At 44.7% G+C, this 23,112-nt stretch overlaps 3 protein-coding genes across 9 annotated transcripts; all 3 read left to right on the top strand.

The window, feature by feature from the left end:
• Positions 1 to 229: 229 nt before the first annotated feature.
• Positions 230 to 4,569, top strand: nrros (negative regulator of reactive oxygen species). The gene is made up of 3 exons (XM_026292733.2): positions 230 to 601; positions 1,430 to 1,544; positions 1,634 to 4,569. The coding sequence occupies exons 2-3, from the start codon at positions 1,443 to 1,445 to the stop codon at positions 3,590 to 3,592; spliced, it is 2,061 nt and encodes a 686-aa protein (XP_026148518.1). The 5' UTR covers positions 230 to 601; positions 1,430 to 1,442; the 3' UTR covers positions 3,593 to 4,569.
• A 1,231-nt stretch (positions 4,570 to 5,800) lies between these two features.
• mcur1 (mitochondrial calcium uniporter regulator 1) lies at positions 5,801 to 10,678 on the top strand. Of its 5 annotated transcripts, none has more exons than XM_026292804.1 (11): positions 5,801 to 6,423; positions 6,603 to 6,668; positions 6,826 to 7,627; positions 7,945 to 8,061; positions 8,144 to 8,247; positions 8,324 to 8,425; positions 9,261 to 9,302; positions 9,416 to 9,487; positions 9,571 to 9,624; positions 9,771 to 9,885; positions 9,996 to 10,678. In XM_026292804.1, exons 3-11 carry the CDS (start codon positions 7,471 to 7,473, stop codon positions 10,049 to 10,051), a joined length of 819 nt encoding a protein of 272 aa, XP_026148589.1. In that variant the 5' UTR covers positions 5,801 to 6,423; positions 6,603 to 6,668; positions 6,826 to 7,470; the 3' UTR covers positions 10,052 to 10,678. The 5 variants fall into 5 exon arrangements, with proteins under 5 accessions (XP_026148589.1, XP_026148587.1, XP_026148591.1 ...); XM_026292802.1 differs by having other exon boundaries at positions 6,575 to 6,668; XM_026292806.1 differs by lacking the exon at positions 6,603 to 6,668.
• Positions 10,679 to 13,585: 2,907 nt separating this feature from the next.
• Positions 13,586 to 22,899, top strand: slc22a17 (solute carrier family 22 member 17). Of its 3 annotated transcripts, XM_026292747.2 has the most exons (11): positions 13,586 to 13,741; positions 13,893 to 13,956; positions 14,620 to 15,163; positions 18,099 to 18,202; positions 18,863 to 19,017; positions 19,096 to 19,261; positions 19,638 to 19,762; positions 20,004 to 20,109; positions 20,221 to 20,444; positions 21,522 to 21,633; positions 21,805 to 22,899. In XM_026292747.2, exons 3-11 carry the CDS (start codon positions 14,690 to 14,692, stop codon positions 22,079 to 22,081), a joined length of 1,743 nt encoding a protein of 580 aa, XP_026148532.1. In that variant the 5' UTR covers positions 13,586 to 13,741; positions 13,893 to 13,956; positions 14,620 to 14,689; the 3' UTR covers positions 22,082 to 22,899. The 3 variants fall into 3 exon arrangements, with proteins under 3 accessions (XP_026148532.1, XP_026148533.1, XP_026148531.1); XM_026292748.2 differs by lacking the exon at positions 13,893 to 13,956 and having other exon boundaries at positions 13,602 to 13,741; XM_026292746.2 differs by having other exon boundaries at positions 13,617 to 13,956.
• The last annotated feature ends 213 nt before the right edge of the window (positions 22,900 to 23,112 follow it).

Raw genomic sequence — 23,112 nt, 5'->3', positions numbered from 1 at the left:
TTGTTTGGCCCAGGACCACTGAGATACTACAATGCATTATTACATAGAGTGTTTCCACAGCCATGCATACATACATACATACATGCATATATATATCTATATCTATATATACATATAGATATATATATGTGTGTGTGTGTGCACATGAGCTGTTGCAGGGACAAGCCAAAAATCAGACAGGAAGGGTGTGTGTGTGTTGAGTGGTTTCCTCTCATGTTGGTTGGCTGATCAGAACGAGCTGAGGGTGTGAAGGGTGTGTTCTCATCGGGGTTTTTGTGGTTGCAGTTGTGCTACCAGGCCCATAACAACAAAACTATCGTAGCACTGCGAAGAAAAACTGCGCGATGCTGATTGAAAGCTGTAGAGCCTGCACTCGCCTTCCTGTGGCCCCGGCTTGAGAACATCTTTCTACTTGTCCATGTGACTAGGTTTCCGTTGCCTGCCTGCTTCCGTGAATAGTAAAAAGAGGCATCGATACTTGAGTTAGAGCAGAGACGGGCAGCTGAACTTTGCTCGTGAGAACTGCAGCAGCGAGTCAGCCAGCGATACGGTCGGGACATTAACCGTCAGTGTCTTGGGAAAACTGCAACTAACCACCAGTGTAAGTAAATGCACCGTGCAATATGCACTGCTGCTGTTATAAGAGGCAAGATGCATCCTCTGTGTAAATTAGTAACGCTGGCTTTGAAGCTGTTTGACCAAGACCCTCACTTGGTTTTGAGATTCTTGGACTAAAGTCGTTCTCTAAAAGTTTTTCTGTAATTTAGTTTGTGCACAGCAGTTTCTGGTATGAAGTTAATATTATTCTGGAATCAGCATCACACATTGTTGAAACAAAAGTTCCCAATGAATAAGTTTTACTGTCATTATTGATCGAAGTGATTGGTCCTCAAATGTCCAGTTAAACATTTTTAAATTGCTCAATATGCTTCAGACCACATGCTGTAAAAATGTGCAGTGTGAGTGTCATGTGTGTTTTCTGTTTGTTTGTCTTTGCTTTAGTGAAAAACTGACTATATCATGTCCACACAGTGAGTCCTGATTAGGACACAGCAGCAAAGTGAAAGGGACATTGTGATAAATTGGTATTTTAAAAAAAATTCTCCTCCTAAGAGAAAAACTCAGTTTAATGACACCACAGACACGTGTTTATGTCCCTGACACGACTTATGATCATTATCTATTATTATTATTATTATATATATATTATCTATTTAATATATTATGATATATTAAAAATACAAGTGAACATGTTTCTGCCTTTTTAACATCATACGACGACTGTAGTCACTAAGTAAATGTTTACGACTAAAAGACAAAGATGATATTTTCCATATATGTAATAAATCCTGAGGTTGTCTAAGGACAGATAAGGCCTGTATACACACCAGAGCCTCATTTGTCTCTCGCTGTGTCATCCTGTCAACAGTTAAGATGTTAAAATGCCACTCCACGGGTTCACTTCCATTCTGCTTTGCTCCTTACCCGTATGGATAATCCTGAACCCAGTCTCCAGTCATCCCCAGCTCAGCCAGTGTCAGCTGGTAAGACGTCTGTCTGAAACAAACATTTTTCTCCCACAAACACGTGCAGATGCAGTAACACACCCAGTATTGTCTCCTGTCCTCTGCAGATCCAGACTACGGCTCTCTGCAATAATGGGAAGCTGTCCTCTGTGCCTTCGGGACTACCAGACTACATAGAGGAGCTTCAGCTCAACTACAATCATATTCAAACACTACAAGACGATTCCCTCTTATTTTATCCTTTACTACACAGCCTGAGCTTAGCTTGTAACAGTCTGGACAAATTAGAGTCAAACACTTTTCAAGCTTCACGGGCGTTACAAAGACTGAACTTAGCAAATAACAACCTTCATGCTGGCTACCAGGAAACCAGCCACGCCTTAAGGACAATGCCTGCTCTTAGAACTCTAGACCTTTCGGAGAATATGCTCAATGATGAAATGGCTGCCACTCTCCTCACGAATTTGACGTTCTTGGAGTACCTCAATCTTTCTGGAAACCTCTTGCAGAGACTGGATGAGACCTCATTCAGGGATCTGCACCAGCTCAAAGAACTCAATATGCAGCGTAACATCCTGTTTGAGATCGACGGTGCCTTCGAGAGCAATCCCAAACTCCAGCGGCTCAACCTGGCTTTTAATAACCTGCCCTGCCTGACTGACTTCCACATGACACAGCTGGTGGTCCTCAACGCTAGCCATAACGTCCTTGAGTGGTTCATCTCCAGACAGGACCTCAATGATACGTTCCTGCTCGAGACGCTTGATCTGTCAGAGAACAAGCTGCTCTTCTTTCCTTTCTTGCCCAACCACAGTCACCTACGGAACCTTTACCTGTCCCATAACAGCATAAGGTTCTACGAACACCTGGCCAACAACGATACACTCACAAACTGGACTACAACCGTGGAGTTCTACAATCTGAGGAAGTATCAAAGGAACATGACAGCCCGGCTATGGGATGACGGTCTTCATGGGGACATTTCCTCTGTAGAGATTCTGGACTTGAAAGGAAACCAGGTGGTGTATTTCCCTGAAGGATTCATTCAGAAAATGCCAAACCTGTCCAGACTTCAAATGTGCACAAACTGTCTGGAAACCTTAAATATGACCTCGGAACAGTTCCCTGGCAGCCTGTACGAGTTAGACATTAGCAACAACAGACTGAGCCAGATTGTGGCAGATGAACGCACCCTGACCGCTCTGGGCAACCTGACGTACTTTAACCTAAGCCTGAATAATCTCGAACAGTTACCCTCAGGATTGTTTTCCACGCTGCCGAGCCTCAGGTCAGTGGATCTCAGCTATAACAACATTGACATATGTCTTTCTGAAGAAGCGGAGATCAGCGGAAACGCCACCTCAGCATGTGTGGACTTGAGAAATGCTGGATTACTAAGGCAGCTGTACCTTAAAGGATGCAACCTTCAAAGAATTCCCCAGTCAGCATTTGCAGGCTTGTTGCTAACGCACCTGGAACTGTCTGATAACACAGGACTCATTGCTCATCAGTCCATACAAGGCCTCAGCAGAACTTTACAGCATCTAGGTTTAGGAAATACTCACATCAGAGAATTTGACTTCTCCCATTTCCAAAGTCTGAAGTCTTTAAACATCTCGGGGAACTCTCTGGCCCATCTTCCCCAGTCACTCCTAAACATTGACCTGAAAGTGCTTGACCTGAGGGACAACAGACTGTCCACTATCCCCTCAGCCCAAGCTAACATCTTAGCCACAAAACTGCACACGCTTTTCCTCACAGGAAATCCTTTCAACTGCTGCCAGGCAGAATGGTTCAGGACGTTTGAAACAACAGGCACAATAAATATGGTCGGACGGTCCGACGTTAAATGTGAAGATCTCTTTCAGACAACGCACCGGGTGGAACATTTCCAGTCACATGTTTGTTTAGAAGAAAGCGGGGAATCTGTATTTTGGTACATTCTCCTTTTTATACCCATCTTTCTTTCCTTTCTGGGCATTTCAGTACTCACCCTCATCACCTTCAAGCCTAAACTGCTACAAAAATCCATCAAGAAGAAGTGTCTAAAGCCCACGTCCTACTGAGAACACATGTACAACTGTCTTTATTCATAGTGGTGTTCCAGGAGAACCATCAGGTCTTCACATTGCTGTGTTTTATTTGTGCTCACAACTGGATCCTGGTCCCGTTGTAGAAATGTGTGTATGTGTATGTGAGAGTATGTTAATTGATGTGTTGCGACACAGGCAGAAGTAATGTGATACAAGCTGTTGCTATAAGCAGCAGAGGAAACATGAAATTTCCTGTTTTGCTGAGATGTGCAGCAACTGCCCATTTGTGTATCTCAGAGGGGAACGACTTGAAGTTTCCTTCCCATCAATGAGGCTCTGCAACTTTAGCATCAAGCTCCAGTGCATCGGCACCAAACAGCACCTGTGTCCAATTACACCTGCTGGTCTGTTTTGCTCTGCATGTGGCAGCAAAGCAGGTGTAGCATTAAGTTGTACAGATATAGTCTCATCCAGCAACAGAACCCGGCACCCCGGGCTGAACGACAGCTTTGCTTCTTCACCTTTAGCTGAGTGAGCAGACGTGCACAGTGGGAAGGTTGGTAAATCAGTGTGTCGCTGTGCACGGAGCCTAAGGCCTAACCAGAACGTAACCAGAATACCACTGTGGTGGTGCTTGGGGTCATGGTGGTTGGCACATGAGAAACAAACAGGAGTTGAGCCTTTTTAAAGCTTTGACACTAGAATAATTCATGTAATGATTAAAGTTGGCAGTCCAGAGGAAAAACATGTCAAACCTACATGAGTGAGTTCTTGTTCTGATGCAGCACAGGAAGGATCCGTTCTGAGAAAGGTCCGTTAGCACCATGAAGAAGAGAGCACATTTTAAAATACCCAGGACTGAGCGACACACGTGGACCGTGGTTTGGCTCGTCTGTTGATTTGATCCATGTTTTTCTAGAGAAATACTCAGAGTGACTTTGTAAAGTGGCGATAGAGGAAGTACAACCATTTTACTAACAGGAATAAAGATGATATTTATCCAAAATAATCACAAGACTCAGTGTCTGAAATCATTTATGTCATTAGAGGAAAATAAAGTAAGTTATCAATGTTGTGTGTAGACATTAGAAAATCAGATGCAAAGATTTATATCTAATTTAAATATCTAAGAAAACCACTTCAAGGGTAAATCACTGATGTTTTTTAAAATGAGTTTCTTTGCTTCGATGGGCAGCAAATGTCCATGAGACGCTCTTTAATAGATAAGCCTGTCATAGCCGTCAGCTCTTTGAGTCCTCCTTCATAATATCACCCCACAGCAAAGACTAGTGAGCATATATTAGAGTATAATAGTCATGGTACTAATTACTAACTGCACCTCACAGCTAGAGAGGAAACGTGGACACTTCAAAATCACATACAGAGATGACGTATTAAATTATTAGGGGTGGGGCCTCGTAGAGATGGAGGTGTGGACTCTCCTCAAGACTTACACATTAAAACCCGTGATCTTAACTAACTGGGATTGAACTGGCTGCACGACTAGTAGAAACAAACTGGGCCAACAGGTCCAGGAACCTCAGAGTCCAAGGGAAACTATGCAAAACACAAACTATGGCTGAACTAACAAAAACTAACAAATACACTAAGGACTCTGACTATGACTATGAAGAAGAACTACAAGTCCACGACAGACCAGGACGGCAGGTCCCTGACGACTAATATGTGGCTGTCATGTTATTATGCAAATAGCTGCAGCTCTGCGTTTGTTTCTAGTCTCTTTACTTGAAGCAAACTTTGGGGAAGTATAAAAGGCAGATGTCAACAAGTGTGCTGTGTGCAACATGTTAAAGGAAATAAGGACGGAGGAAAGAGGAAGTGATTTTTCTCAGGCATGGCTCACTGTGTCAAATGATTCAGACTTCACTGAACAGGGTGGGGTCATTTTTGAAGAGAGGAATAAAATCAGCGTCACATTCAGTAACAGTGAAAATAGACGTGCCGCTTGGGTCTCACTGGGACCTTTAGGGCCCATTTGGCTCAGAAATCCAAACATGCATGAGGACTTTTTTAGGCTTTACATTTTTCCATAGAATATGAACTGTAATACAGACCCCTAAAGGTCAAAGGTCAGCATGTGATGTCCTTAAAGATTCATTAATGGACACATGCTGGAAAGTGAGGACATCGTCCCATGTCAGCTGACGTGGGTGGACAGTCAGTTTGCACAACTTCACTTCCTCTTAGCTCTTCCTGCTGTCATGACAGAGGAGTAACGTCTTAATAACTAGAACCAGCAACTGAGTGAAGTGAAGGCAGGCGTGAAGGAAACTGAGGAGCACTCGCTGTAATTGTCCTCAGACACGGGGAACAGGACTGTACATACCTGAAACACACTTTTACATCAGCTGCCTGTATTCATTATTAGTCCTCCGTGGGTGGAGGAGGTCAGACCAGACAGGGGGGTGGTAGGAAACTATGACAGTCCACGTCCCCTTTGGAAAAGAATAAGGAAAAGCAACAATCAGGAGGAAGGAACGAAAATCTGTTAAAGTCATAGGCCACAAAGAAAAGAACAGGAGAGGAGGGACCAGGTTTGAGTGCTAGACTGGGAAAGAGCAAACAGGTGTGACACATGTGGTTCTCAGGAGAATGGGGAACACTTCATAACACCCTGTTCAGGGTTTGAGTCAGAGCAGCAGGGGCCTGAAGGACAAAGAGGAGGAAGGTCAGACCCTCCTTAAGTCCCTACAGGACTGACATGGGAAAACAGCATGTGCTGCACAGGGTTGGACAGCAGGGGGCGGTATGGACCCGAATTGAACCAGAAGAAGAAGAAGCAGCTGCAGCAGCAGCCGAAGAAGAAGAGGAAGAAAAAGAAGAAAGTTTTTCCTGTCGAAGAGGTAAAGAATGTTTTTAGTTAACGATTAAAACTTATGGAAAAGTCGAAGTGCGACCACCTGGTTCTTCAGGCGTCATGACCTTTAGTCTGGTTCCACACCGAGAGTCGCTAAGTCAGGTCGAGGCTTTTATTCTTGTGTCCTGTTGCCCCAGTACTCAGACCTTTTCCTGCTTCGTCCAGGTGTGTCTGCAGCCTCGTCCAGGTGTGTCTGCAGCTTCGTCCAGGTGTGTCTGCAGCCTCGTCCAGGTGTGTCTGTTCTTGTCCACTGTTCCTGCTGTTCGCTCCTGATTTGTTTTCATGGCTCTAATATCAACATCTGTCTCATATTTGAGACAGATGTTTGTTTGGTTCGTCACAGTAGATTTTACTTTGCACTGTTTGAGCTTTTTTTGTCCTTTTGCAGATACAGTGTAGACCTGTCATCATCATCATCACCATCATCATCACCATCACCATCATCCTCCTCCTCCTCCTCCTCCTGTGTGACCCCTGTCCATACCTTTGAGCAGTGGGACTTGCAGAGCACCAGGACCCTGTTGGTGTTTAGCCGGATCTCCATACGGACGCCTGTCCCAGTTGGAACCTAAAAACCAGTTTGGAGTTTTCTTTCAGCAGGACGATGAGTCTTTAGCTCAGGGGGGAGGCTTCATCATCGTTTGCTTGGGCCAAGTACATTTGCAGAAATTTGAGAGTAATTTCCTGGAAGTGGATCCAGTCAGAACTCTTGGATGGATGGACACACACTAGTTTTATTTTGAAAGTTGTCACACCGGACGTTTAGGAATTTCAGTGTTTTCTCAGTCGTTTCCTGTAGCTGCAGGTGACCACAGCAGAGCTGACCGTAAACTGTAGGTCTGTCCCAGGGTCTTGACGTAGAGTCTTGGCTGGATGTGGCTTCAGCTGAACAAAGGGTCTGACAGTGGCAGTGAAACTGTGTCAACTGAAAAACCCACGTTTTGTTTTTAACCACGTAGAAAAGTTAGAAAGGTGGCGTCCTCCTTGTGTTAACGCAGACAGAGTTCTCAGTTTTAAGCCACCAGCACTAAACATGTCACCAAGCATGATGGTTTGGAAACGTGTCAACGCATCCCCGGGTCTCCAGAGGATCACCTGTGCGGCTTTCAGCCGCTGTGTGACGCCCCCATGGACCGGGACAGGACTGACCCCTGTGCTTCCTCCTGCTGTGACACAGATGTTTGTGAGAGGTGAGTCTTATCCTCACTGAGCTGATAGGGTGTAAACGTGTGAAGTCACTGAATCGACTTCACCGTGTGAAATGGTCAGTGTTGTTTCTGTGTTTAAAGGCTCAACTTTGACCTTTGTCACTGGTCTCACAGTGGATTTCCAGTGTTCAAGGACACTAGACACATATTGTGTTTTAGGCACTTTAGCTGTTTTAGAGTCTTATCACACCCTCAGGGGTCAGACTGAGGACCATAGGCCCATAAAGAACCCACTAGAGTCCACGAAGAACTATTTTCAGAGGTGTATTAATTCTTTCACACTCCTGCTTCTCCTCCAGAGCTAAACACGTCCATCAGAGTCTTCCAGTACGACTCCAAACCGGATGTGCCAAAGTCCGAGGGGCGGAAGCTGTTCTTTGACACACACGCCATAGTGCGACTCCTCGAGGAAAATGGTTCGTGCTTCCTGTTGCTTCAGCGTTTCTGTCCTTCGATAAGAAAAGGTTCTTTTGCTTTGAACATCGTTTCCATCCAAAGGTTTCACCGAGGAGCAGGCTGAGATGATGGTTAAAGTGCTGGTCCGGACCACGGACTCTAACATGGACGTCGTCTATAATGACATGGTGACCAAAGTGCATCAGGTGAGACAGTTACGGCTGGAAAAGGCAGGAAGGGAACAGACTATTTCTAATTTACTCTTATTATGTTCACGTGTAGGAGATAATGCTGCAGCGTGTCATGTCCCAGATAGCAGCGGTGAAGAAGGACATGATAATCCTAGAAAAGAGTGAGTTCTCTACCCTGCTGGCAGAGAATGAGGTACGTGTGGTTATCATGCAGCCTAATGTGGTTCCAGCATGTAAGAAATAAATCACGTGTTAAAGATTCAACACGTAATAAAAAGACACAATAGGCTTTAATAGTGAAGCTGAGTCAGTCACCTGTAGTCGCTTCTTACTGACCCTCTGCCTCATGTGGGCTCAGTGGGTCCTGTCCACAGCTGGGTAAGGACTTGGACTTCACACACTTGTCACAGGAGGGTTTTTCTGATTACGTCCTCTTGTTTGGATGAACTGGGGACCTCTCTGCCCTGGGATCTTCCATCAGCTGCCTGAGGTTCTCCGACAAGACCTGATCTGTTTGTGAGACGCTGTCCCTGTTTCAGTGACCAGTGTCTTTGGCCTAGACCCTACTGCAGGTTTGCAGTGTATTCTCAAAGAACATCAGGGCAGGTGGCTCATGTACAGTGAAGCAGCGTTCTCGCAGTAACCATGGTTCTACACAAAACAATACAAATACTGTATGTAATAAAATATTCAGACTGTACAGGACGAGGACGACAGCAGAGTGTTGATGATGACGTGATCAAACAGAACATGCTGATCAATAAGATCGATCACGTACCCTATTAGAATCTGAACCTTAGTAACAGTAAAATGTTCTTGGCTCTGTGGGTGAAATGAAGGTGAATGTGGGGAACCTCAACTCAACGTCACTGGACGTTAATGGTTTGTAAAGTGCTTCTATATAAATAATAAATAATAACAGTGATCTCAGTCATCTGACCTTAAAGGCCGTAATAACAGTGTGAGTGTGGACGAGGCAGCTGCAGGTGTAACCACAGCATGTCCTTGTTTCACCTTGTTTCTTCCAGAAACTCAAGATCCAGTTATTGCTGCTGAAGGTCCAACTGACAGTAAGTTACAGGGACTCACAGCATCGAGGCTTTTATTGGAGAGGAGCACCAGCACTTTTATTAAGCAGTCGTTCTGTCTTGTGTGTTTCCTGTTGTGCTGCTCCATCGTGCAGGACGTACTGAACAAAGTGCGCTCAGACACGATGCTGGACATGAATTTGGAGAAAAGCCGTGTAAAGGAGCTGGTAAGTGTCTAATGAGCGTTTCCTGTCTGTGCAGTCCGTACCTGAAGTCCTTTGCTAAATGAAATCACATTTCTAACTTTCAGAAAGCAGATCAGGAGAAGAAGCTTCTGGAAACGCGGAATGAGATCATGGAAATGGTGAAGAGCTCTTTCCTGTCTCAGTGAACTAAATTTGTAGTTGAGATAATTTACCACCGTGTAGCCGTGGACAGATTCAGTGTGTCCCCCTTTACGTTGTGGTCCGAGCGGATCTCTGAGGAGCACGTCTTCTGCCTTTTTTACAGACTGCAGAGCAAGATCGCCATTTGACTCAGACCAACATGAAAATAGACACTGAAGCAGCTGGGGTCCAAACCATGTTGGAGTCTCATAAACTGGACACTATAAAGTACCTGGCAGGTGGGTCATGGCACAGCAGGGGCCATGTCTCCGGCATCTCTGGCTCAGTGGTGACAAATACACAAATACTCATCCAGGTGATGATCTTGTGTTTGTCGTCTGTCCTACAGGCTCAGTGTTCACCTGCCTGACTGTGGTCTTGGGCTTCTATCGTATTTGGATGTGAACCTTTACAGATGCATCAGAGGAAGTGATCCAACGGATGATTCACTGTAAATAAAGAGAGTCTGCTGTATGAGGTGCCTGTTGTTGTTCTGGGGGTTCTATATGAGAACAACTTACTGAGAACCATAAACATTTCACTGGGTGGCTGATTGTTCTCAGCACATGGCAGAAACAGTAGAAGAAGAAGGTTCCGGTTGAATCATGGAGAACGTGACTTTTCACAGTGATAGAGCTGCAGCATCATTAGATCTAAATGATAAACACTAAATTAAAGATTATAAAAATATCAATGAAAACCTCATGTATTAATGCGATATCCATCGAAATAAGGGATTTAGCCTTTGATTAAACCTGAAGACCTGGTCCCGGAGACCCCCCTTAGCAAACTGTCACTGTAAAATCAGGCTGTGGACGTTGGCACCATTTTCCTCATAGAGTGTTGGCTCACTATAGACGAGCTTTCGCAAAAATAGTCTCAATCGTTTGTGCGGCTTTTTATTTCGCTTTTATTTAGCATTTTATTTTGGGTTGCTCACTTATTCACTTTCTTACCAAATAGTTTGATTCTAGTGATGTTTTCATAGAACGACTCTTTATCAATAGTTTATTAAAAGCAGCTCAATGTTCATCTGCTGTCAGACTCTTTTTTCTGTCACCGTCTTACTTAAAACAGATTTGTGCGACAGCGCCATCAAGTCGCAGCTTTATGTAACTTCAGCACTTCAGTTCCCATCTGATTGACCTTATTTACAAGGAGTATCGTCTGATACCCATCACTCCCACCACGAGGTGGCGCTCTTCAAGATGCTGCTGTGAAAATCAAGTTAGTAGAGGAAAAGTCAAAGTTACAAACTCAGATTTCTGGCCGATGTAAGTACAATGTTTTAACAGTGGTAACCATAGTTTAACCATGGTATTTGTAGTAAAACTGTTGTACAAACGGTAATGAATATGCCAAATAATAAAAGTTATGGTACTTGGTTACTACTCTTACGATACTAAAACAAAGATTAATTTCTGTAAGTGTAACTTCAAGAACAACGGTACAGAATTAGTGAGCTAAGATTTCCAATGTTTATTGAACAAAAAACACATTGCTAACACTTATATCACTTATATCACTAGCAATTAAATGCTAATTACAGTTGTACATATGACCCATGTTAGTTTGAGAACATGTTCAGCATTACTCTATTGTTAGTAATATGAGATATAACATATTATTACTGTATTGTCCTTATATTAGGGACAATACAGTAATACAGGTTTATACTGTACATGACATTTTTGGAGTCAGGATTATTTCAGTGAGTAATTATGTTTTGCTTATGCCAGACGCCCAAGAAACCAGCAGTCAGCAGGGATTCCATTTTCACAGTCCTGTGTTCATCAAAAGAGGCCACAGTCAAACATGGCAACACAGCTACTCCTGATCAAACATCTGGACAGAGCTTAGTGAGCAACTAGAGAACAGGATCACTGCAAAGGCTCCATACACACAACATCTGGACTGCTTTAGGGTTTACTCTTGAAAGTGATAGAAGTGATGAAACAAGTGTCAGTAGTGATGACACTGGTTTTGAGCCAGGGTCCCTTTCCCCCAGACCTAAAGAGACCTGGACTTTTGATCTTGAAGTTCCATTTCAGAAGTGGATTGAATTTATGCCTGAAACAGTTCAATACAAAAACAAGATCTCTAAAACACAAAAAAGGGAATACACAATTTTGAAGCCTGGCATCTGGACGCATGTGATAAATCATCACATTTGGCAGGAAGTGAAAAGCCCCTGCACATTTGCCTTTAACAGAGCCAAGGTCTATCCATCAGCCACAGAGAGACACATAGAGATCAGAGGCAGGTGTAAGGAGTGTCAGCCCAATGTTGCTAAAGTGCTTCATGAAAAACACAGGTGACTCCCTGCACACTGGCTGTTCCAAGCGTCCGATGTCTGGTAACCTGCGTGAGCAGATATCCAAAGACCTGTGTGGGGGTAGAATGGAACCCCATGTGTGGAGGGCACCAGAGGCAACAGAGCTGATGGATTTTGGAGATCCTGAGCCAAGCCATCTACCTAATTTGGCCACCCTGCACAAAGCAAAGCCAGAGAGAAATGTCTTAGAACTAGGTGACAAGGATCCTGTTTTGTCACTGCAGATGTTAAAGTACAGCCCACCTCTCAGTGGTAGCATTAAAGACACTGGACTGGACAAGTCTTTCTGTCACTATTGGAGTCAAACACAAATGTATATGTACAAGTCATTATCAAAGCCAAAGCACCAACATCATCGCAAGTTCAGCCAACGTTGAAGCAGAGTTCAAAAACATCAAACGTGGTCTTTTCAAGCATGAAAAGTTGCCGATTCAGGTGGATCGATTCATTGCTCGACATCTGTCCTTCATTGAAGGCAACATGCACATTTGTTATGCAAAACAAAAAAGTAAAGAGGAGGGTGAAGAAGATGCAGCTGTTGCAACAGTGATTGTCAAAGAAGCCAATCAACTATCAGCCATAACTTGCAGTGTAGATGTAGAACCAGAAATGGATCCTTCCTGTTCTGGGAAGTCTGACATTGTCACAAACATCCATCCAACAGAGGAAGACTCTGTTGGAAACTGGAGAGGCCAAGCTCTTCCTGTCTCTCTCCTTGTCCTGAGTGGCTCCATGCAGATCCATCTGTGAGGGGAAAGACTGAAAGTGGAACTGTTGAAAAATGGAAATAATCAACAGCCTGTTAAACTCAGGAAATCAAGAATGTCTGTGCTAAACACATGTGCATTTGATGCTTTTTGTCAGTGCTTATGTTGTGCTTTCTGTGATAGTGTCACCTTTGCAAATTTTCATTTTCCACTATCATTGAAAAATCAATGACAAAACATTCATGTGTTCACTTCACAAAGCAGGACTCCTCTCAGTACTGCAGTCTCAGCACACAAACATATTGTATGACATGCTGTTGTTATTAACATAATGATATACAGTAGCAAGTAAAAACATTTACCTTGGAGTTGGTGTTACAGTCCACACTTCCTGTGTCTGGTACAAGTTGGAAACACACAGTCGATCGGTAACTTAACTAAATTTGGATCCGTTTGGATCTTACCTTGTTACTTCAGCTGTACTAAGAGAAACGTCATCACCAAAATGTAATGTCTAATATTTGAAAAACCGAAGCAGCACAAACCGGCACAAACGACTGAGACTAGTTGTGGTAAATTTGCAGCATGTGGGGCGGCTGAGTGACCGGAGAATGACCTTTAAATAAATCTTTTATATCTAAAAAACCAAACCGGCACAAACGATTGAGACTATTTCAGGTGAGTTCGGAGCATGTGGGGGGGCTGATGACGTCATCACCAAAATATAATGTCTAATATTTTAAAAACCAAAACAGCACAACCGAAAATGTTTACAGCACAAACCGGCACAAACGATTGAGACTATTTTTGCGAAATTTTGCGTTGGGTGGGGGGCCAACTGTAGCCGACCCGGGTGTTTGGAGACAATAGTGCGGCGATGCGTCCTGGCTTTGCGTAAAGCGTCATCCAGCGTGGAAGCGACGCGCTCAGCTGTGCTGTCCGGGTCCGTGTGTGTTAGAAACGGAAGAACTAAGAAGCTGCTGTCCTACCCGGATCGCGGTGTTTGGAAGGGACGCGGGGATGTAGTCGGGCTGTCGCGGCTCGTGTTAAAGGGTAAGTCCGTGTTTTTCTTTGGGCTGGAAGCCGCAGGCCGAGCGGCGGCAGCTGTGTCAGGGATGCTGTAATCACAACGTCTTGTTCGGTAATGGAGCCACGACGGGACATGTTCGATTCCTCCCATGTCTCTGCCTCTTATGTAACCCAGGGCCAGGCTGCCTGAGGCTGGACAAACTGGAGCTCCAGGTCCAACGATAGAGGAGGCTGCTGAGGTGAGTCCCGAGATCCCAAAGGGACATCCTGGGTTTAACTTTGGCTGTTGCTCACCTCATGGACTGGACTTATAGGTCTCATGGACCTATGTACCCCATGGACTTATAGGTCTCATGGATCTATGTACCCCATGGACTTACAGGTCTCATGGACCTATGTACCGGCAGGAAAACACCTGGATCCTGAATCACGTCTATCAGAGTGAATTTCATGCTCCAGTGTTTTGGATGTTTATGAGGAAACATCTTCAAATGTCTGAAACACTGAGACTGGATTATCTGCTTTATATAAAATAGAGTCTCCATGTGTAAAACTGCAGCATCAATCTGGTGCTGGAAAAACTCTACAGGACACGAGGGTACTGTAGTACAGTACAGTACTAACAGCCAGAGTACTGTAGTAGCCAGAGTACTGGAGTAGCCAGAGTACTGTAGTAGCCAGAGTACTGCAGTAGCCAGAGTACTGTAGTAGACAGTTCTGTAACTATTCTATTGGACAGTCTTCAGTGTTTAAAACACTGTAACTTTGCTGTTCCCCCTGTGTGTTGATATAATACTAATATAATAGTAATACTACATATAATACTACATATAATGGACACAGTACATTAGTCCTATATAGCCGGTTTATAAATTAATGCTGTGTCGTCGTTTCCTTCACAGAGCTTCTCCAACATCTGTCCCACCTCTGTGTGGGGGCCAACAGTTAACGTCCGTCTCTCTACCCCGAGCCATGATGTCCCTGGACTCTCCTCCTCTAGTCTCGCCCTCCTCGTGCCCCGATCCCCCTCTGTCCCTGCCTTCCTCCCCGGTGCCGTCTTCCCCGGCCCCTTCCTCCTCCTCCTTCCCAGCCCCACATGTGCTGCCTTCCACAGGGGAGGTGATGGTCCTGGCTCTGGGCAAGAAGAAGCAGAGGATGCTGATCGCTCTGTCCATCCTGCCCAACCTCTTCCTGGCCTTTCTGCTCTCGTCTGACCCCCTCCTCACCTTCTCCCCTCCCCACCACTGCCACCTGCCAGGGTCCCTGGCCTCACCTGAGCTACTAAACACCTCCCTCCCCTGGGAGAAGGGGCAGAGGCCCGGAGACAGCGGGGGCCCATCCCAGTGCAAGCAGTACTCCAACGGCAGTCAGTCTGCTGTGGTGGACTGTGAGGCGGGCTGGGACTACAACGCCACAGAGGGCTTGAGGAACAACATTGTAACTGAGGTAAAGCTCCTGCTGAGCTGTCTAATCAAATACTGGTCTCCTTTAGTGCTCCAGGTCTCTGTTGGTTCCTCCTTTTATTCAGCAGGGACCCAGAGTCCTGCTAAGTCGCTTTTAGAATATGGTTAGACACATTTTGTGACAAAGTCAAAGTGTCTCCTTGTGGAGGCTGTTGAGGAGCAGAAAGACAAATCCAGATTTTTATGTGTCACCCCATTAACTTTAATTAAGGACAACCTGCTTTTTAATCTGGAGTATTAGTACATGGAGTATTAGTATATGGAGTAATAATATATGGAGTATTAGTACATGGAGTATGAATATATGGAGTATTAGTATATGGAGTATTAGTATATGGAGTATTAATATATGGAGTATTAGTACATGGAGTATTAGTACATGGAGTATGAATATATGGAGTATTAGTAAATGGAGTATTAATATATGGAGTATTAGTATATGGAGTATGAATATATGGAGTATTAGTAAATGGAGTATTAATATATGGAGTATTAGTATATGGAGTATTAGTATATGGAGTATTAATATATGGAGTATTAGTATATGGAGTATTAATATATGGAGTATTAGTATATGGAGTATTAATATACAGTATGGAGTATTAGTATACAGAGTATTAATATATGGAGTATTAGTACATGGAGTATTAGTATACAGTATGGAGTATTAGTATACAGAGTATGAATATATGGAGTATTAGTATATGGAGTATTAATATATGGAGTATTAGTATATGGAGTATTAATATATGGAGTATTCTATATGGAGTTTAGTATGGAGTATAGTATAGGAGTATTAATATACAGTATGGAGTATTAGTATACAGAGTATTAATATATGGAGTATTAGTACATGGAGTATTAGTATACAGTATGGAGTATTAGTATACAGAGTATGAATATATGGAGTATTAGTATATGGAGTATTAATATATGGAGTATTAGTATATGGAGTATTAATATATGGAGTATTAGTATATGGAGTATTAGTACATGGAGTATTAGTATATGGAGTATTAATATACAGTATGGAGTATTAGTATACAGAGTATTAATATATGGAGTATTAGTACATGGAGTATTAGTATATGGTTTTAGGTTATAGGATTTAGTGTAACAGTTCCCAGCTGTAATGAAACTGTCGTTCTGAACAACAAAGGGAACATTAGCTCTTGAATTATTATTGATTCAAGTCAGGGAGCATGAGGGTCAATCACCAGGTGGAACCCAGGGTCCACTGCACCAGTGTAAGGGCTGAGGAGTTCACCCCAGTCCCTAACAGCTGTCGTGGTACTGCTAGAGGTCCGTGTGCCACCCTCCCCCAGACCATCACAACCAAACAGCTCATGCATGATGATTCCACAGGCAGCAGGTGTTCACCACGGGGTTTCCAGACTCTTTCACACCTGTCAGGTGTGCTCAGTGTGAACCTGCTCTCATCACCAGTGATGGGGCAGCCAGTTCTAGGCTGTGCACAGGTCGGACAGTTTGGTCAGAACCATGCACAGTTGGATGGAGGTCCTTCTGGTTTCTGCCTCCTCTGCTGACTGTGCTGAGACACTTCCTGTGACTGCACATGAGGAGCGACCGTTTGTCAGTATTTGTCACCAAATCAACAAGCACCACTTCCCGTGGGCAGTATTATATCCTAAGCTGACCGTTTGCATCGGTGCCATGAAGGTGTTCCACTTTCTGGATTAGATAAAGACGAGCTTCCATCAGTGTCCTGGGGCAGCGGTGAACTGTTGCCGACCCGAGTTCAATAATAATGAATAAAGAAGTTTGGCTGACAGGCTCAGAGAGACCACGTTACAGCCAGAAACGTTCTACCCCAGCATCTATCGGCTGTGACTAAAGGCCCACAGCTCCCAGTTGGTCCAGTTCAGACTGGATCAGACACAGGTCTGGCCCTGTGATAACCAGTAAGCAGAGGACAATGTCACGTGTTTGCGCTGTAGTTGAATCGTGAGGTCTAAGGTCTGTGATGGATGTGCTGCTGTGAGTAGCAGCTGCCTAAATTATTAACGTTCAGCTGAGACTGGAGCTGCTTGGTGTTTCGGTCCAGGCTGAAATATGAAAAGCTGTTTCTGAAACAGATCATTTTTTCAGGCCCTCAGTGGAAACGAGGTAGCGTGAACTATTTAAAGGATCTGGATTGAGAAATGGAATGAGGAAATGGCTGCAGGTTTCAGTTCTCCCTAAAGTCACTGGACTGGTGCTACAGCCACATTCACAAAAACCGGTCTGGTGAATTTCAGACCTCATCGGTCTCTACGTTGGCGCCTCCTGACGCCAGTAGGAGCCAGTTATTGTACCTAATGAACACACACAGGAGAACACGGTTCTACTTTCATGTGTTGAGGACTCGGTGGGCCCAGGTGTCATGGTCTTAACCATGCAGCAGTAAAGTTCTCTGGTTTTGCAGTTAGTGCTGTCTCACAGAAGCTACACGGATGTTTACTGCACATACTGCACCTTCAAAATAAAAGCCTTTCATTACAGTATTTCAAAAATAAAAGCACAGAAACAGCAGTATGAGCATGTCACACAGCTTCAGGCGCAGTGTTTGTAACTGCACCTCTAATGTATAATGAAGACATGAAGGAGCCAGTGGATTGTTCTGGATTATTATTCTGATTAATCTCCACACTCAAAGTTTCTGCACTAATTTTTTCATTTGTCATATTAATATAACAAAAAATTCTTTGCCCATCAACCAGCTCAAATATCAAATATCTTTATTTTCTATACTGGGAGTCAGTGACGGGCGAGTGAGGACACTGGTTCAGTTCCACTGGTACGTTCGTCGTTTTAAAGTGTATTAGAATGTATTTATTGTACTTCCATTTACTCCCTTCATTATTTTCATTGGTTAGTCATTGAAAACAACATGTCATCCTTGTGTCTGTGCTGTCCAGTGGGATCTGGTGTGTGGTCAGTACTGGCTGGTCCCAGTAGAGGAGGTTTGCTTCATCTTGGGGGTTCTGACTGGCTGCCTGGGCCTGGGCTACGCTGCTGACAGGTAATATATGCTCAGTAACACAGGGGTTTACCTGTGGGTCACTGATGGACAGAGACACCTAAGCCAGTCCACAATAACTAACACACAGAACTAGTCTCTGCAGGTCCTTAGACCTGATCCTACAATGACAAGGTCAAGGTCCAGAGTCTGAGCTTATAACTTTAATTAACATTTAATCATATTTAAATTGGGTTTTTCTATTTCTCTGTAAATTACATGAAACTACAAATGTGATGTGTGTTCAGGACATTATGCTCTAGAAGGATTCCAGAAAGGTTTTCCTTTGTGTGTCACTGTATTACGATCGTCCCTCTTTGTGTAATCTGTCCTATTGCACCTACATGATAATATATAACATGATAATATACAGAGACTGTATGTGTTTTGTTTTTCTGTTTTAAGTCATTGGGGCTGCAACAAACAACTAATTTAACAATCAATTATTTGGTCATTTTTCTCTTTGAGTCACGGATGAATCAGTTTTTCGTCTGTTTTCAACGTGATATGAACCTTAAAGAGGTTTGCTGTGCCTGGACTGTGACATCAGTGTCAGAGGGGAGTGTCGATTTTTTATCAATAATATTGATCAGTTGTTGCAGCCCTAGCGGTGATTCCCTGCAGCAGCTGTATAGTTGTAATAACTTCACTGTGTCTCTCCAGGCTGGGCAGGTCTAAGACTCTGCTGATCTCCTTGGCCCTGTCGGTGATGTTCGGGGTGCTGGTCTGTGTCTCTCCATACCCCTCAATCTTCATCGTCATGCGTTTCTGTCTGGCAGCTGCCAGTGCGGGGGTCTACCTTACTCTGTACATCACCCGTGAGTAGTTCTGGCTATGGTTGTGTTTGCTCAAAGCACCTTTAGACACCTCTGGGTCCTAATGCCCTATTTCCTCAGGCCTGGAGATGTGTGAGCCTTCTCTGAGGCTGCTGGTGACCATGCTCGCTGGGCTGATGACAGTAGCTGGAGAGCTGCTGCTGCTGGCCGTCGCTCTAGGCTGCCAGTCCTGGAGGGGTCTGCTGGGAGCCGGGGCCGCACCGCTAACACTGTTTCTCAGCTATGGGTATGACTCTTTAGATACCGTTTTAACACCGACTGACTCACTGAACCCTTTGGTGAGTCCTATTGATTCCTATTCCCTCCTCACCCTGAGCATTTGTCTCCTGTCAGAACTCGTCAGGCGCTTTGTTAACGTTCCCTCACAGACCTGTCACCATGTGCTGCTGTCTAAACCAAACGCAGCCTCCAGAATGATTAGTGGAAATGAAGTGCAGGTTTGAATCACTATGGGAACAATGCAGGGTTAAGAAGTGTTTTCTCCTGCTGAGGGGTCACAGCACACAAATCTTTGAGCGTTGTGTCTGGTGCTGGTGACGTAAAGGTGAGGAACGATCATAGACTGAGTCATGCTTGTGTTTTCTGTCCCTGCTCTCCTGCAGGATTCCTGGGGTATTTCCAGAGTCTTCTCGCTGGCTCCTCCTGTCAGAGCGATCTGCAGATGTGAACTCATTCAGTGAGAGAAGAAACTCCAACAGAGATGTCAGAGATGATGAGAGCTTTACAGGTGTGTTGAAATCCTCATCTGTTCCTTAAGACAGACCCTAAACGCCACCAGTGAAAATGTGATCCTCAAAAAGATCAACTCTTTTTGCTTATGGTTTAGTCTGTTCATAGATAAACTTGTTCACTTTATGTTTGGGGTCAGAGACTCTGTGTGAACCTCTTTTGCTGAACATGTCTCAGTTGAGACTCTTTGAGACCACGGTGGATTAAGCAAAGAGAACCTGTTTCCTTGTTTCCTGCAGAGCTGGATTCAGAGTTGGCCCCCTCTTCACACCCCCACCTGTCCTTCCCTGAACTCTTTCACAGCAGGAACATCTGGAAGAACATGTGTGTGCTGGGCTTCACCTCGTAAGTCGACCTGCGGTGCTGCAGGTTTCCACAGTCCTTTCCGGTCATGTTGCTGCCGACCTTTCCTCTACATATGTGGAAACGTCCTCTGCTCTGTGTGTCCTTCCTCAGGTTCATCTCTCATGGCATCAGTCACTGTTACAGCTCTTTCCGAGGGGACGTTAGAGGCACCTCCCCCAGCTTCTACTGGATGTACCTGCTGTCTGTGTGTGCAGGTGGAGGCGCCTGGCTGTTGCTCTGGGCAACGGTGGACAGGTGTGGTCGCCGTGGTATCCTGCTCCTTTCCATGACGCTGACGGGGCTGGCATCTTTGATCCTCCTGGGACTCATGGAGTGTAAGTAGGCTCAAGACAACCATCAGGCTTGTTCCGTTATCAAAGTGTCTAAAGCTAATTGTGTCAGACAGCCAGAAGTAAAGAGAGTCTGGTGTGAATACAGAGTTTTTGAGTTTTTGAATAGTCCCTGCAGTGTGTCCTCGATCTCGACATGCCCGGAACACCTCCCCAGGGAGGTGCCCAGGAGGCAGAACAGATGCCCGAGCCACCTTAGCACAGCTTCCCCCTCCTGAGGTGCTGGACGGTTTGCTAGAATTTCCTCAACACCCGGGCTGCAGCATGCTTGGCCTGCCGGTACATCTCAGCTGCCTCATGAGTCCCACAAGCCAGCCAGACTCGATAGGACTCCATTAGGTTAACGGCACCCCTTACTTCTGGTGTCCACCAAGACAGGCCCCAGAGACCTTATGACCACAGCTCCGAGTGGCTGTGTTGACAATGGAGGTGGAGAACATGGTTCACTCAGACTCAATGTCCCCCAACCTCCCTCGGGATCTGGTTGAAGTTCTCCCGGTGGTGGGACTTAAAGACACCTCTCACAGAAGGTTCAGTCAAACGTTCCCAACAGTCCTTCACTATTCCTTTAAGTCTGGAAAGTCTGTCCAGCTTCCTCCTCCCCTGGTGGCTCCTCCAGAGTTAGAAGCTTCACTTGTTTATGTAAAAAAATACATTACTCCTGCAGATCCCTGTGACCCTGGTTTGGAATAAGTCCACTTGGTTTGCTGGACACCATAGAGACAACATGCAGCTAAACACGTCGTCTCTGGTCATAGACCTCGCTCACATTGTTCTATTGCAGCCCATTTTATTTTCTTCCTGTAGTGGTCTCCACCCTTCCTGACCCTAGTGCTCAGGTCCGCCTGGATGCTTTTCATCTCTTCTCTTTTCATCTCGTCTTTTTTAGTTCAATCTAGTTTACAAGGGGCTGGAGACAGGAGGCCCTAATGTTTCCTTCTACTCAGAAATGAACTAGTTTGTCTTAAACTGTTGTGAAGTACGTGACCCCACCTGAAAGGAAAGAGTAAAAGTTCTGCACTTCATCAGACAATGAAGCTGGTTCCCCTTGTTCCCCTGCAGATCTCAGTGAGATGGCCATCACAGTTTTCTCGGTGCTGGGGCTGTTTTCCTCTCAGGCCACTGCCTCCCTCTGCATCTTCTTCACTGCAGAGATCATGCCCACCATCATCAGGTGAAAACATGTTCCGGTCTTAAAGGTTTTTAATGCAGAGACGTTAACGTTACATAGATCGGTTCTTTGGGAGTCAAGAAATAACGTTCTTCAGATTAAGAGGAGCTTTTTTTTACAGAACTGAATGCAACATCAAATGTCTAAATGTGTGTGTGTGTGTGTGTGGCACAGGGGCAGTGGTGTCGGTGCCGTTCTTGCCCTTGGCTGTGTGGGCCGGCTTACCTCACCACTCATAGACCTGAGGAACCATTACGGATACTTCCTACACCACGTGGTCTACTCATCTCTGGCGCTGCTGGCTGTGCTGTCCATCCTGCTGCTGCCTGAGAGCAAGAGGAAGGTGCTGCCCCAGACTCTGGCTGATGGGGAGCAGTACAGGCGCCCTCCGCTGGGCCGGAGGAGGAGGGACAATGTGCCGCTGCTCGCTACACCCAACCCAGAGACCTAAAAGACTCAAAGATCCAGAGAAGAGACGATGCTGAAACCAGTCGGTGTGCAGCCAGAACATTCACATTTACCATCATACAGAGGGGACAAGACAGACGGTGTGGACTTAATCTGATGCTCTGAGGTTCCTAACATATCATAGTCATTCCAAACCCAGGAGTCCAAGATGAGCTGCCTCTGTCGGGGTGTCAGCTGCTTTGTCCTGACATGCCGGAGCTGGTTTGGACGGCCTCAGATAATTCTTAGCGTGTGTGTAAACCTGCACAGACGGTCGGTCGTCATGTTTCCTGTGTTGGACATCACAATAAGAGCTCAGAGATAAGCAGGAAGTACCCAGAATGTCATTTTATATGCTCGTATCTGACATTTTCTGATTTCTAACAGGGATTTGTGGCTGATGCTTCATAAACACTTTAGACTTAATTTATTTCATTTCTTAGAACATTAAGGTTTTTAGAGCAGTGGCTGGAAGTTTAATGTACAGATTGTGATGCATTGAAAAAGTGCAGAGACATTTGAATCATTGTTTTTAAAGGTCATGATGTTTAATTCCTGGTTAATTCTGACCACACTAGTTCATTCTGACAAACTCTTCAAATTTAATAAGAATAAATTAGTTCTGATCAACAATTAATAGGAAGCTGTTCATGCTCAAACTTTATGGCCTGTAGTCACTTATATTTCTGTTTTATGTATATTGTCGATGTGTATAATCAATACATTATCCAGAAGTCTGGCATTTTGAAGTATTTACCTAAATGTTGTTAAGTTTGGTTGAGATACCACAGCATGAAATAAACGTACCACATTATCAGTCGACTGTTGTTTACAGGCTCATGGTTTCATTATTATGATGATGTGTAATTTATAGGCCTGGTCCAAGACACACCTCTTTCAGTTCAGTTCTATTATTGCTTAATAGGGCACAGTAATAGCAAACAACATGTAAGCAACAGGAAGTAGATTCACTTACCCTGGTGAAGCTCCCTAACAGGCTGGCGCTTTGGTTTAAATCCCCCAAACTACACAGTA

Source organism: Mastacembelus armatus, chromosome 20 (genome assembly GCF_900324485.2).
Source record: "Mastacembelus armatus chromosome 20, fMasArm1.2, whole genome shotgun sequence".
NCBI classification, from domain to species: domain Eukaryota; kingdom Metazoa; phylum Chordata; class Actinopteri; order Synbranchiformes; family Mastacembelidae; genus Mastacembelus; species Mastacembelus armatus.
This window is presented reverse-complemented; position numbering and strand designations above follow the sequence as displayed.

Bases quoted from the DNA above. Each gene is read 5' to 3' on its own strand.
- nrros (XM_026292733.2), top strand. From the start codon at position 1,443: ATGCCACTCCACGGGTTCACTTCCATTCTGCTTTGCTCCTTACCCGTA. The intron at 1,545-1,633 runs GTAAGACGTCTG...TGTCCTCTGCAG, and splicing joins AGCTCAGCCAGTGTCAGCTG to ATCCAGACTACGGCTCTCTG.
- mcur1 (XM_026292806.1), top strand. From the start codon at position 7,471: ATGTCACCAAGCATGATGGTTTGGAAACGTGTCAACGCATCCCCGGGT. The intron at 7,628-7,944 runs GTGAGTCTTATC...CTTCTCCTCCAG, and splicing joins GACACAGATGTTTGTGAGAG to AGCTAAACACGTCCATCAGA. The intron at 8,248-8,323 runs GTGAGACAGTTA...GTTCACGTGTAG, and splicing joins TGGTGACCAAAGTGCATCAG to GAGATAATGCTGCAGCGTGT.
- slc22a17 (XM_026292747.2), top strand. From the start codon at position 14,690: ATGATGTCCCTGGACTCTCCTCCTCTAGTCTCGCCCTCCTCGTGCCCC. The intron at 19,018-19,095 runs GTGAGTAGTTCT...CTATTTCCTCAG, and splicing joins CCTTACTCTGTACATCACCC to GCCTGGAGATGTGTGAGCCT. The intron at 20,445-21,521 runs GTAAGTAGGCTC...GTTCCCCTGCAG, and splicing joins CCTCCTGGGACTCATGGAGT to ATCTCAGTGAGATGGCCATC.